The 15,557-nt window shown below is 33.5% G+C and overlaps 1 protein-coding gene across 4 annotated transcripts in view; it reads right to left on the reverse strand.

Annotated features, from left to right (window-relative positions):
* Positions 1-15,557, reverse strand: part of STRN3 (striatin 3) — a 129,996-nt gene that overhangs the window by 25,631 nt on the left and 88,808 nt on the right. For 2 of the 4 annotated variants that reach the window (XM_054448289.2, XM_054448287.2), the window contains exons 6-8: positions 13,362-13,491; positions 12,031-12,172; positions 6,056-6,166 (exon numbers count right to left, since the gene is read on the reverse strand). In XM_054448289.2, coding sequence (XP_054304264.1) covers positions 6,056-6,166; positions 12,031-12,172; positions 13,362-13,491 — 383 coding nt within the window. The remainder of the gene's footprint in view (positions 1-6,055; positions 6,167-12,030; positions 12,173-13,361; positions 13,492-15,557) is intronic. The other 2 variants (XM_054448290.2, XM_054448288.2) reach the window with 1 other exon arrangement.

Genomic DNA, 15,557 nt, shown 5'->3' on the forward strand with positions numbered 1-15,557 from the left:
TAGTTGAAAATAACATCTCTTTGCTATGAAATGATTTTGTTTTTGTCTTTGAGGGAAGAGAGAGAATATAACTATTTTGTGGGCTCTTCGAATTAGTACTATGTGCTAAACGGAAGTAGCTTAATCATAATAGATAATTTGTAGTGTGAGCAAAGGTGTTTCTAAAAGCCTACTTAAGAGTAAGTTCTTCTTAAATGAATTCAAATACCTAATTTTGGATACTTGGCTTCAAGTCACACTTTAAAAAACTGTATTTCCTGGTGACAACATGTTTTCTTGGATCTGGAATAGTAAATGACAAATATTAATACAAAACTTTAAAAATAAAAATTAGAAAATGACTTGGGGGAGCTCACTTATGATTTATATTAAAAGAAATGTTGAAAAAGTTACAAGACTTCCCCCTTTTCAAATGTATTGATAATCAGGCCAGAAGGTGCACAGCAATTCTGCAACACCAGTAAAGGAGAGAAGGGAAATGGCAAAAAAAAATCATATTCCATATATAGAAAAGACAGGAAAGTTAAGATAAATGAGAATAATTAGGAAAATTAAGATAAGTCCACTCACTAAGAACCAGGAATGAAAACATACATATACCCAAAATATGAATTTTTAAAATGGGGAAAGCCTATACATCTTTTCAAGAAAGGAAATGAAATAATCTTTTCTTGTTAAGTTTAAATTTTATAGGTATAATATAGCTTAAGAGTAACAACAGGCTATAAGAATAACAGCTCCTATCAAAGGAAAATACATTATTATAATCCACAGTTTAAATTGTCCATGTTGAAAAAGAGTAACAAATATCACAGAAAGTCTTAAAAGATTTTTAGCTGCTCTCTCATATTCTAACTAAAGCCTCCATATTTCAGATGCTTCGTTCACACTGTGTGATTTTTAATCATTGATTTATATGTTTTTACTAAGATATAAAATACAGCACAAATGGAGACCTTAAAAAGTTAGAAAATTGCTACCAGCCCAACATTTTTACAGAAGATTAATTCAAGCTCCTCCCGAGTTACAGAAAACATAGAAATTGTTAAAAAGTGAAAGAAAACTGAGTTGTAGCTTAGATATTAGTATTGCATCAATGCTTACTTCTTGATTTTCATGACTGTACTGTGGTCATACACGAGAATATCTTTGTTTAAATATATACTAATATATTTAAAGAGCTACATGTCTACAACTTAGTTTTCTGAACTACTCAAAAAAAAAAAAAAAAAATACACGGCCAGGTACAGTGGCTCATGCCTGAAAATTTTTTTTTTTTTTTTTTTTTTGAGATGGTCTCCCTCTGTCGCCCAGGCTGGAGTGGAGTGGTGCGATCTTGGCTCACTGCAACCTCCGTCTCCTGGGTTCAAGCGATTCTCCTGCCTCAGCCTCCCTAAGTAGCTGGGACTACAGGCGTAAGCCACCATGCCCAGCTAATTTTTTTTTGTATTTTTAGTAGAGACAAGGCCTCACCATGTTGGCCAGGGTGATCTCAAACTCTTGACCTCAGGTCATCTGCCCGCCTCAGCCTCCCAAAGTGCTGGGATTACAGGCATGAACCACTGCACCCAGCCTCATGCCTGAAATCTTAATGCTTTTGGAGGTTGAGGTGAGATGATCACTTGAGGCCAGGAGTTTGAGATCCACCTGGGCAACATACAGAGAGCCTGTCTATTAAAAAATGTAAAAATTAGCCAGGCATAGTGGTGCACACCTGTGGTCCCAGCTACTCGGGAGGCGGGAGTGGAAAGATTGCTTGAGCCCAGGAGTTTGAGGCTGCAGTGAGCTACAATGTGCTACTGTACTCCATCCTGGGCAGCAGAGTGACAGCCTGTCTCGAAATAAAAAAGAACATATTTACAGAAAGAAAAAGGAAAAGCAAGTGTGGTAAAGTGTTAACATTTGGTGGGTAACCTGGGTGAAAAGTATATGGAATTCTCTGTACTATTCTCACAAAATTTTCTTAAGTCAGAAATTATGTCAAAATAAAAAGTTAAAAGGAAAAGAAAGCTTAACCCTTTGAAGCCTGAGACCAAAATAACTGCATCAAGCCTCTTTAGTTTCAAGGTATTGACTCTTAGAGTATTAATAAGATAAAGTACATCTCAATTATACTGTATATCTCACTTACTAAGAAAGAAACACTGAAGTGGGTCTACATTCCAAGACAAGGCTGTCACTTTTAACCCCTTTTCCTCTTGCTGGGGGGGAGGGGGCGGGCAGGGGGGTAAAAAAAAAAGAAGGGTGAGATGGAGTGAACAAGTTGGAAGACACAGAAACTTTAACTTAGCACTTGATTTTAGAAGCCTTTCCATTTAAAAGTCAAATCTTGAATGGGTCTTTACAAAGTTAAGAAGTCAGCATTCTTGCCATTTTTCTCTTTCCCTTCCAAAAAAAAGAAAAGAAAAAAGACTGGATTACATCTGCTGATTCCATATGGTAAAGTTAGCAAATAGTTTTCTTCCCTCTAAAAAGCTGCAATGAAAAATCTGTAGAAGCTTATGCTAATTCAGTAAGTGTGACTTATTAACAAATTCTGGAAATCAAGGTTGGTAAATGTATACAAATTTACATTTACATAGGTAGAATAAGTTCTGGTTCAATTACACAGTAGGGTGACTATAGCTAATGACAACGTATTCTGTATTTCGAGATAGCTAGAAAAAAAGGATATGAGTGCTGTAACCACAAAGAAATGATGAATATGCTAACTACTCTGATTTCTATTATTCAATGTTTAAACGTATTAAAATGTCACACTGTGTCCCATAAATATTTATAATTATGTGCCATTTATAAGCAAAAATTTTTTTAAAGAAATCAAAAGGTTACAGATAATGAATTATTCTAACTTGTACAAAGCTACGTAAGGAGAACATAAGAATAATAACATGGACTAGATAATAAAAATGCTAAGAAATTCATGAATTAACCTTTTCGTGTAAAATTATATCTTAGTATTAACATGATGAGCTATTTGAATTAAGATCATTAGAAGTTTGTGATCCATAAACAGAAAAAAAAAGTTTTTATTTTCTTAAACTCTAATTTCACAGCAAGGATTCTGAGCCAACATTTTCACACTGAATTCTGTACTAAAGAGTGAAAAGTTTTTAATTTATAAACCTTCATAAAAGAAGTATAAAAAAGAAACATAATTTATTTCTGAATTCTCTTTCCTGAGACACTTTGCTAGAGACTTTATCCCTGTATCTACTTACATTAGTAGCCTCAAAGACAGTAATATTTACAAAAATGTTTAAAAATTAGAAACAAATCTATTGATTTAACTAATGGAAGCTAAGTTAAATCCACAAAAATTATATTTTAAATGACTATGAAACATTAAGAAATAATGAGTTAAATTAAAACAATAATATTCTAGTTAAAATATTAAAAAGGAGGTTTTATGTATAAAGACTTTTAAGAAAAGATGGATGAATATGTGCCAAATAGTCTCTGAGTGGTAGGAATGCAAGTGATTTTTATAGTTTTTCTTTATATTCCTATATACTTCTTATATTATCTGAATAACAAGCATGTGTTATTTTTATGATTATATAAGCAAAATTCATTTTTTTGAAAAAACAGATATGAAATCAAAATTAAAGTGGAATGGGCTGAATAACAGAATACCTATCTAGAGAGTAAGATGTTATTGAGACATGAAAGCCTTAAGTTATGAATTTGGGGTCTCCAGGTACTGATTCAATCAAAGAAGTCCACTTTCATCCATTTCATGTACTGAGTTCCTCTCTGTTGTTTAGAAAGAAAAAAAAACCACATATATAAAGGAATTATTTGTTGACATAAAATGATGTTTTCTATGATGGTAGTAGGCAAATTATAATATTGTGTGTACTAAGGTCAAATTAAAAAAAAAAAAACATAAGGCCAAGCACGGTGGCTCATGCCTATAATCTTAACACTCTGAAAAGCTGAGGTGGAAGAATGGCCTGAGGCCAAGAGTTCGAGACCAGCTTGGGCAATACAGAGAAACTCTATCTCTACAAAAAATTTTTAAAAATAAAGTATTAGCCAGGTGTGGTGGCACATGCCTATAGTCCCAGCTACTCAGGAGGCTGAGGTGGGAAGATATCTTCAGGACAGGAGAGTTTGAGGCTACAGTGAGCTATGATTTACACTACTGCACTCCAACCTGTGTTCTAAAAAAATTAAATTTTAATTTTTTAGTTTATCTGTTTCTAATATTTCTTAAACATACTTTTTTAATTAAAAAAAATTTTAAGAAAAGTTTAAAAGCAACAACTAAAAAAGACCTTGACTTACATCTTATCTGTAGACCTCAAAAAGATATAGGTCTAGTCATAGTCTATCAGAGGGGGAAAATGGGATACTTCTATTTTAAATTAGAAGCAACATTATCTACATTTCAAAAGAAATCTTCAGCAGATTAAGTCAGTTTATGATACTATATATAAAATAAGCAATCCACTAGTAAAATAAGCTACTTTATTTCTTAAAAAGAAAAAAAAATTAAACCCTAGGCCGGGCGTAGTGGCTCACGCCTGTAATCCCAGCACTTTGGGAGATCAAGGCAGGCAGATCACGACAAAGTCAGGAGATTGAGACCATCCTGGCTAACGCAGTAAATCTCCGTCTCTACTAAAAATACAAAAAATTAGCCAGACATGGTGGCGCACGTGTCTATAGTCCCAGCTACTCAGGAGACTGAGGCCGGAGAATCGCTTGAACCCGGGAGGCAGAGGTTGCAGTGAGCCGAGATCGCACCGCTGCACTCCAGCCTGGGCGACACAGCGAGACTCCGTCAAAAAAAAAAAAAAAAAAAAATTAAACCCTAAAATTCTAATGTCATTTTGTCTATTCTAATGTAGTCAATCATACAAATGTACTTTTATACTCAACATGCTTGCATTATAGGTAAATGATGTTAGAACTAAACACAACCCCAGCCCAGTATCAAATGTTTTTAAATACAATAAGCAGTTCACTATATAGTCTTTTAATTCACATGCAATAACAAAAGCTATCATAAAGTTATAAAATTGTGTAACAGGTGAAACCCCCAAAACTTCACTTATTAGCCTCCACAGTAAATGAAATCACTCAAAAAAGGTTTTACTGAAAGAAACTCGCAAATGTTTCCATTACAGCTGCCATTTAATATATGAATGTATTTGTCACCAAAGAAACACAAAAGAATGTCTATATTGCTTTTGCCTTTTTCTCACACTATTTTCTCCCTTATATAATCAAAATGTTAAGATTAGCAGGGGTCACTGACCAGTTCAAATGAGTCCCAAAAATAAGTTTCAAGTCTCTCCAGTTAATAGTCATAGATCTGAAGACATTTTTATGTGGCAACTTTTAAGTTTGCTTCACCAAATGGAAATGAATTGCTACTTTGAGAGAGGTACTATAGCGGATTTGCATTTTAATAAGTAAATTGGTTAATATACAACATAGTGAAAAATACATCCAGGCACCAAGACACCCAGCAATGACTAAACAAACCCTACTGCCACCACTAAGCTCCCACTTCTGGTTTCCTTCACCACAGTAGCCAAAAAATACTACCCAAGAGATTCTTTTTGCTGCTGCTGTTGTTTGCAGTTGGATTAAGACCAGAAAGCAGAAACTATAGAAAGGGCTTTCCTACTCACTGCAGGTAAGGATTCCCAAACTAAGAAATGTAACCTGGATATGAGTTGTTTATAGCTATACTCTATGTATCAAAAATGGAGAAATTTATACTTTTCTCCCTTTTGAAAAAATCTTTACTTTTTTATTCCAATGCCAATATTCCAAACAATTTGGTAAAGTTTTTAAAGCTTAAAAACAATCCTCAAAATCTTTCCTTTACCCTTCCCATATATTTTAAATGATTTTCTACTTGATCAATAACACATCTAAATTATATACCAACAAATTTCAATTATACAACAGACAAAGTTTAAAGTCAGTTGCCCCCTTTATGAAACAAAAAATTAAGTTACACAAAGAAACAGAATTGAAGAATTTTTTTCTCAATTATTGGTATACAAAAATTATAATAGTCAGAATCTGCACTTACTCTTCACCCCTTTCTTCCCCTTTCGTTCCTTCTTGTACTGTTCCTTCAGTTTACTTATTAGTCCCTGGTCTACATCCCAAACCTCAGCAGTTGGGGAGAGGTCATCTTTATCTACATGCAGCATATTATTAAAAGAAAAAAAATCAGCAGTTGGCAATGCAAGCTGTTGGCAGTAAACTGTTATAGCTTTACATAATCATAATAAAACGTACTAATAGCATATACTCAAAATACTTTAAAGGTGCAGTCTCAGTTCTGATATTCACAACTCAAACTCTAAATGCCCATGTCATAAGTTTCTAAACATTTAATATCAACAGTTAAATGGTGCTTCATTTTCATGAACCACAAATTTGAAGGTTATCATTCATTCAATAGACTGACATTAGAAATCTAATGTTATAAAAATAGATCACTGCATCTTTATAAAAATGTTAATAAAAAATTATTCAGCCAGCATCATAAAAGCAAATGAATGAAATACATGCGAACTACTCGGAAAAGTGCAAGCTAGAAAGGTAAGTGCTGTTTCATTGACGAAAATATTCATGCACCTTCTGTCATACTGATTCTGCATGCACAGGATTAACTGTACTAATGGAGAGGCATTCTAGTCCAATATAATACATATAGTTCAAAAATACAATGTCTTGAATAATCCATACAAAGCATTCAGAGAGTCCCACCTCTGCCCCCACCCACCCAAATAGTTCAACATCTCATTACCTTCTTCCATTGGTCTACAACTAAGATTAGCAAAAAAAAAAAAACAAAAAACAAAAAAAACAAAAAAAAAACTCAAATTCCACTGAAGAATTTTTTTCGAATTGATTTTTTTTCAGGATAAAACTAGTGATCAGCATGGAGAAGTGAAAACATACATTGCTGTACATCTGCTAAAGCTACATCAGCTATTTTAGCTGAATAATAAATCCATATTTAACTAAATACTTGTGCCTGAGAAAAATTTACTCATAGTCAACTAGAGGAAAAACAGCACTAAAAAGAGGCAGCATAAAAATAATTGAGTCTTTGAGAATTATTTTAAATATTGAGGATTTTTCCTTCCTTTGTGTGGTTTTAAAACAGCTCATAAGGAAGTTTAACACTCTGACTTGTTAAATTTTTGGTAACTCAGTATATTCTGGCTAACAAGTTTTGTAAGAGCCACCCTAGGCCTCACTGACTTAATCTATAAAGTAGACATAAAAAGCCTTTCTCTTCCTTTATAGATTGCTATATGCACCAACGTTAAGAAATTCTCTTATTTGAATGGCACACAGAAATGCAAATGTTTACTGTACCTTGAGTTTTTCCTGCTACAATTGTCATAACTTTTTCCCTGATGGTATGATCACCAGGTGGTAGGTCAGTATGTGAAAAGCTAAATCCTAAGTTTGAAATTAATTTGCTAACTTGAATCACTTGCAACTAGGTTACTCATGACTAAAACTTACACCTAAGATTATCTATCTGTCAAATCCACAAATTGTAATGCTGTTTGTAATACAGTTGTAAAGAGAAAATTCACTTTACTCAATTTGCATGTACTCAAATCATGAAGTTTCCTGAAAACTATGCTGCATCAGGAATCCTTCTGTAAACTTATTGAATATACCAAGAAAAATGGGATCTCAACAATTAAATCATTTGCATTCATCTTAATGAAGTTAATAATTCTTAATTTCAACTACTTAAAGCAAGACAAATTGATACATTATGAGCAAATATTTTTTAAACCTCACAGAGACCAAAAAAAACCTTAAGTTGTATGAAGTTTATATAGGAAATTAGATAGAACAGAAAAATCTAATAAGAGCCAAACAGTTTTCTAAAAGACCTGTGTAGAGAGAATAAAACTGTGAATAGCTCTAACTATAGTTGACAAAGAGAGTGGAGTGAAAATGCATAGGGAATAAAAAAAGGATAAGCTTAAGGAAAAAAATATTACTTGCAAGATATCTCAAATCTAAAAACAAAAATAAATTTAGGCAGTGCAAAGAACAGGTTGGTGAATGCATATGTGCACAAACAACATCCTGAAACTTGCCTGGTAATAACAGCTGTTTGATATTGCTTATAAGAAATAGATAAGAGCAAAAGGGAAGAGGCAGAATAATCTTCTACATATTAATCCTGTTTTTAAAAAATCTAGGGGGAAAAAATACCAAGAAATGAGGTTGAATCATTTACAGTAACTTTTTTGTCTAAAAGAAAACACAAATATGCATAAGAAATGACTCCTGACTGCTCAAACCCACAAAAACATGAAATTCTATTACGGTAATTCTGATTACCAAAGCAGATGAATTATACAAATCTATTAACTGCAGCATAAATTTGTAACTAACTTTATGCAAATACTCATACTTATCCATTATACTTAAGTACAAACATTCAGGTGCTAATTGTATTTTGTAGTTCTATAAATCTCTACAGATCAAAGATAGGAGACAATAAATGAACATTCTTAAAATGCCTAGTCTCCATGAAAGAAAAAGCAAAATAGAAATGCCAACTATTGCTTTTGACAATGAGAAGAACTAAAAATTACTAATATTAAACTCAGACTATCTAATACAGATGACAGTGAAAAGAGCATTAGAAAGCTTGCCAAAAGGCAGTGGTTTCATAAGATAAAAAAAATTCAAAGTCAGAGATAACAAAGTTAATTGCTGACTGCTAATATACAAAATAAAAACCAGATTCTCTAATGTGAGTAAGGACTAGAGTGTATTTCATTAAGACAAGACTTACTTTTTTAAAAAAATCAGTGCTCTTTTACCCAATAATTTAAATCTGGGCTGGGCATCGTGGCTCACACCTGTAATCCCAGCACTTTGGGAGGCCGTGGCGGGTGGATCACCTGAGGTCAGGAGTTCAAGACCAGCCTGGCCAACATGGTGAAACCCTGTCTCTATTAAAAATACAAAAATTGGCCGGGCGTGGTGGCACGCGCCTGTAATCCCAGCTATTCCGGAGGCTGAGGCAGGAGAATCGCTTGAATCCGGGAAGTGGAGGTTGCAGTGAGCTGAGATGGTTCCATTGCACTCCAGCCTGAGTAACAGAGTAAGACTCCGTCTCAAAAAAAAGAAAAAAAAAATCTGAAAGCTACCACTTTCCTATTTATAAATATATTCAAATTTTTAGCAAATGAATTCCATAAATATAAAGAGTGTTTGCATATTCATCCTCTTTGCTTTGGAAAAAATGACTATAACATCTTGCTGAGTAGAAATGATGAACTTTGGAAATACTGCATAAATCACTTGACAGTTTTCATTTCTTACCAAAAAAAAAAACTATCTGAACCATCTTGTACTTAAATATGAGTTATTTTCCTTCATCAAGAACTTAAAATGTTTTAAAGATAATATTTCCGTCTTGTCTGGAAGTAAGAGACCTTTTCGAATACTTCCACTTACACAGGAGACACAGGTACTGTCAAATATTGATAGTAAAAAGGAAAGTATTGAGAGTTGTCTTAAAACTCTGCTCTACAATCAAAAGTCTTCAGACAGAAGGACCAATCAGTTGTACATAATATGGAAACTATTATCAAAGAAATAATGCCATTCCATATAAATTAAATTCCTGAGTTTTTTCTTTATCCTTTTGACTAAATTTCTAGCAACTTTAGGCTAAGGAAACAGGAATGAATATGTGTCAAGATTTAGCTAAAAAGATATTTGATAAGTTACTTCGATCATTTTCTTTTTAATGAAAATAAGCTAAATGTGCATCATAGGGCTCTGGTTAAATAAAATTATGGCACATTATTGGCAGAATGTTATCCAGCTATTTAAAATGATGCTGACTGGGCATGGTGGCTCATGCCTGTAATCCCAGCACTTTGGGAGGCCAAGGCAGGCAGACTGCTTGAGTCCATGAGTTCAAGACTAGCCTGAGCAACATGGCCAAACCCCGTCTCTACAAAAAAAAAAAAATGCAAAAATTAGCCAGGTGTGGTCACACACCTGTGGTCTCAGTTATTCAGGAGGCTGAGGTGGGAGGACCCCTTGAGCCTGGGAGGTGAAGGTCACAGAGAGCCAAGATTGCACCACAGCACCCCAGCCTGGGCAACAAAGCGAGACCCTGTTTCAAAAAAAAAAAAAAACGATGCAGAAGAACCATGTATTAAGTGAAAAGTGTGCATTACAAATCAACATATAGCAAAATCCTCTGTTAACTAAATAAGTAAATACATATACATATACTTATAAAAATATTCATCTTCTCATGTATTTGTAGGTTCTAAGTTTTTTAAAACATACCTGTATTACAAAATAATTATATAATTATAAAACAATCAGGAAAAAACAATACTTTTGAAATTACTGGAAAAAGATAAGGTATTTCCAACATTGAATGTCTGCACAGAGAAGCTAAAAGAAAAGTTAAATATTTTTACTGTTTCTCCTGAGCAATGCTGATTTTGAAGAAAGGTACCCTTCTAAACCACAATCATTTTCAATAGTAAGTACAAAAATGTAGTCTAGAAAGTAATTGTGGAGTTTTCTCATGTTTGAATTAATGTGTCTCTTCTATTTCCACTTAGAAGAAGAAAGAAGTGAAGGTCTGAAAATAATGCTTGAGAATTATAATAAGAAAATTGGTGGCAAAATTCAAATCTTTTAAGTACTTGATTCATTTTTTATATCAAGATAATCAATAAATGTATTACATATTAGGTTTTTTCTCTCTTGCTATTAGCAATACTTAGTTTAAACACATAAATGAGGCATCTTTTAAAATCCAAGTGTTTGCTATCAAAGTACTTTTTTAAAAAAAATCTAGTGATTATTCCTCTTGCTTGTAATTAAGCAAAACTTTGATGTATTAAAATAACCTTCTCCAGGCCAAGCGCGGTGGTTCATGCCTGTAATCGCAGTACTTTGGGAGGCCAAGGTGGGCGGATCACGAGGTCAAGAGATCGAGACCATCCTGGCCAACAAGGTAAAACCCCGCCTCTACTAAAAATACAAAAAGTAGTTGGGTGTGGTGGTGCACGCCTGTAGTCCCAGATACTTGGGAGGCCAAGGTAGGAGAATCACTTGAACACGGGAGGCGGAGGTTGCAGTGAGCCAAGATTGCACCACTGCATTGCAGCCTGGCGACAGAGCGAGACTCCGTCTCAAAAATAATAATAATAATAATAATCTTCTCCAATAAAGCTCAGTAAACACACTTTGTTCTACCTACCACACAACAAGCTGATATTAAATGAGGATTGCATGAATGTATTTACTAGGAAAAAGATAAATGACGTCAGCTATTACCTTAAAATATTTTTTACACTTATTTTACTTCCTAATGGGGTTTTTAACCATGTACAGATAGAGAATGGTTTTCTCTTAGTTATGGCTGAATTATTATTAGCACAATGTACCACTTCCAAAGTTTAGGCCCTAACATTTTGCACACTGAATATTATAGGCAATAAAGTTTAGTATCTCCATTAAATTGTGCTCAATATAGAGCTATAATTCAGGATGAGTAGCTTTATTCTTTCTAATTACTAATTACTTTCTAATTACTAATTTCTAATTACTGACTAATTACTAATTCTAGTAATTAGTCAGATAACACTATATGGACATACTGGGAGTTAAATCTTCCTAAATCTAGAATACCTAATTAAACAATGGGAATGTTTAAAACTGAATACATACATTTTTAAAAATCCACTAAAGGGAAAGAAATTGGATTTCCAAATCAATTAAATGTTTCAACTTTAAATCCAGACAAATTCCAAAAATCAAAATCCACCAAAAGCAATATATATTAAACAGTTTAGTCACCAAATTTAAGTAAATTGGTACAAAATACCTTGATATTATTCAAAACCACTTCCCCTTGCTCTCAGTTTAACTGCCACCATACATTTATACACACATTCCACATATAATATTTAATAATAACCCATCATTAAGGGCTAAGATTTCCTCCCACCCGGTATTTCTTTATCACCTTACCCCATTCTGTGCCATCCCCCGAACTCCGTGCTTCTCCAGCTCCTTCACCATCTTCAGCAGTCACTAAAAAATCAAATTCTTTCAGTGCTTCCTCAGTATCAGGATCGTCAGTTAGGTCAGCAGCTAAACCTTCATTACCTATCTGTAAATAGAATATAAACCAAGAATTACTTTTATCCTAAATGGAAAAGGGATGCTTTAATATTGTCACATAACTACATTTACACGCCCATTTTAAAATTACTTGGATCAAAAATTTTAGATTTCCCATGTAATTCACAAATCCCAAATTATACTTTAGATAAATGGTTCAATAGTGCTGTGCCAAGATTGATCTAAGTAATGTGGCACTAAAAATGGTTTGTGCTAATCATCCAAAACAGTTAACTTCTTAAATTACAGTACATTCACAGTTAGTCCTCTATTAAAGAACCAGTCACTTATTTGCATTCTGATGTTATCTTGAATTGACCTCATAAATGGGAAACCGCATGATTAGTCCTTCACTCATAGAGATATGGCATAGTAACTAATTTAAATTCATAGCTGTGATAATTATAATAGTGCTTTACCTTCCAGAACAAAAAAATAAAAAGGATCAAAATCTCTATTCACCCAAATAGACTATGTTATACATATAGAATGTGTCAAAAGAGACTGAAAACTGATTTTGTAGACCAGAAACTTTTGTGGAACATTGTCATTTTTTTCTTACGTTACTGCAAAATCTCAAATACCAACAACTAAACCTACCCACTTTTTCCTATGGTTGAAATGCTGTACACTACTCTGGTAATCCACAAATGGACGATCAACTCTACTTTGGCTTCTATAGCGAGACCCTCAAACCACTCAAATAGATAAACCTGTTTCTTAGGTTATGAGCAAAAGTAAATTTTTATTATTCTTTACTAAAATACAAGAATGTTGAGACTTACTTATAATTCACAGATTACGCCCTCACCCAGGGTAGAAGTATTCCCATTGCAACTTCAGTTAATTTATCACTGGTGTGCTGTACATGAAGAGACAGACTTCAGCAGTGATTCTCAATTGTAGCAGAAGTGGAAAGGGCATTGCTTTAAAAAGGTTTCAAAATCAATGGACTAGTCCTATAAATACAGACCTTTTCTTGCCCATTTAGTGAATAATATAGCAAACAATTCCTACTCTATGTGTGTAACGCAAAAAGAGCTGACCACATAAAACTTTTAACCAATATGTAAAATAAAGATGATCGATCACTCCCAATGTAACTTAAGACATCTCAAAAATTCCTATTCCAACTACATGAATATATAGCTAGTAAGAATATAAAATATAATTCCTACTTTGTGTTTATTCATCCGATGTTTGTCTTTTCCTTCTGGGATGCCTTCAATCATGTCATTTTCCTCATCTTCATCACTGTCATCAGCATTTTCTAAGAAATTGAACGTCTCAAGAACATCACCAGAGGACCTGTGCGAAGGAAAAAAGATGAATCCAACTATTCCAATGGTTCGTTCTAATATTTCTTTCTGGTTCCCATTTTAAATCAATTCTTAAAACTAGAGAGATTTGAATGACTACCTACTGTCTGAGGGCTTTATTCAAGAAAAAAAGTTTGAAAGATTTATGTTCTACAACTGAAATAAAAGTAATTATTCTCTGCTGACTTTCTCCAAAGTTCATTGTCCAAAATATTTTAGGTAATTACTGCAACAAAATAAAATCCTATAGTATTAGATACTCAAACACATATTATTAGTTCTCAAAATAAAGCCATCATAAACAAGCAACTGAAACTTGGCATTTCTTATAACTACAACCTCTTACAGTTTGGTCTAAATGTCTGAGGACTAAAACAGTAAATACCGAAGTTTATCAGGCGGGGCCAGGGACAGTGCTTCATGCCTGTAATCCCAGCACTTTGGGAGGTGAAGGGGAGAAGATCGCTTGAGCCTAGAGTTCAACACCATCCTGGGCAACATAGTGAAACTCATCTTCAAAAAAAAAAATTACCTGGGTATGGTGTTGTGTGCCTATAGTCTCAGCTACACAGGAGGCTGAGATAGGAGGATTGTTTGAACCCAGGAGGTTGAGGCTGCAGTAAGCTATGACTATACATTGCATTCCAGCCTGGGTGACAGAGCAAGACCCAGTCTCAAAATGAAAACAAAAAAACTTAAAAATAATTTATCAAGCAGCCCAGACTTACAGTAAATCAGATATAAAACATCCCAATCCATTTCATAGACTGTCTTAGCTAGAAAAAATAACTCAAAATCTATTAAATAAATACTTTTAAGTCTTGCAGAATCACTTATTTAACAGGTAATAGGGACAATATATTTTATCCACTTAACTAAATCTTTTAACTAATTTGAGTTTCCCTATGCACACACAAAAAAAGGTTTTCATATAGTTGTTTAAATGTCTAACAATAAAGGCAGCAACAAAACAGTAGAAAATTCAGCTGAATAAAGACTTTCACCATGAAAATTTTCTGCTCTGCCACTAAGTAGCTGCTTGAATTTGGCCAAACCATTTAAATCTTTTGGCCTCAATTTCTTTACCTGTAAATTGTGGGGGCTGAATTAGATTATCTCAAATGTCTTTACTAAGAGTACATGGTAACAAAAAGAAAAATAATATAAAACTCAGGGAGAGTTTTTGTCCCTCACTCTGATTGGTTCCCTCCATTAGTCCAAATTCAGCATGTAACACAATTCAGATTATACTCGTTCCTTGGTTTCCATGAGGCATCGGTTCTAGGATACATACCTCCCTATCATGCTGAAGTCCCTACACACATTCTCCCTGTAGTATACTTTAAATCATCTCGATTATTTATAATACCTAATACAATGTAAATACTACGTAAATAGGTGTCACACTATATTTTTAAATTTGTATTATTTTATTTTTTAATTGTCTTTTTTTCAATGTGGTATTTTCAATCCATAGATGCAGAACCTACAGATAGAAAGGGTTGACTATATTTTTTAAATAGCATTAAGAAAGAGTTTTAATAGGTTGTACTATATCCCATCCAATCCAGCACACTGTTTAAAGGAACTGTATAATAACTGAATGTAGGAGATGGTTTCTTCAAATGCAAATTAGTAAAAACAACCACAAATCTACCAGAACAAAATATACTTTCAGCTCAAAATTTACAATATAACTTAATATTTGGAGATTAAATGAAAGGCAATGAATGCATTTGATAAAAGTTGCATATCAATTATACAAGAAAAGAATTTTTTTTAAAGATATATTTGTTTTGAACTTTGAAAAATTAAGTACTGCTGCTCTTTGGATAGAAATTTCTGTCTCTAAAAAAGAGCGCCTCCTGTTTCCAGGTTTTAAAACTGTATTTAAACACAGCGATACATGTGCATGGCTTTAAAAGTCAAATGGAACACAATGCATAAAAGAAAGAATTGGTGAATCAGATTTCACCAAAATTATTAACATTCGCTCTTTGAAAGACACCAAGAGAATGTAAAGAAAAGCCTATAAATTGTGAAAAGATATTTGCA

Source organism: Pongo pygmaeus, chromosome 15 (assembly GCF_028885625.2).
Source record: "Pongo pygmaeus isolate AG05252 chromosome 15, NHGRI_mPonPyg2-v2.0_pri, whole genome shotgun sequence".
NCBI lineage: Eukaryota > Metazoa > Chordata > Mammalia > Primates > Hominidae > Pongo > Pongo pygmaeus.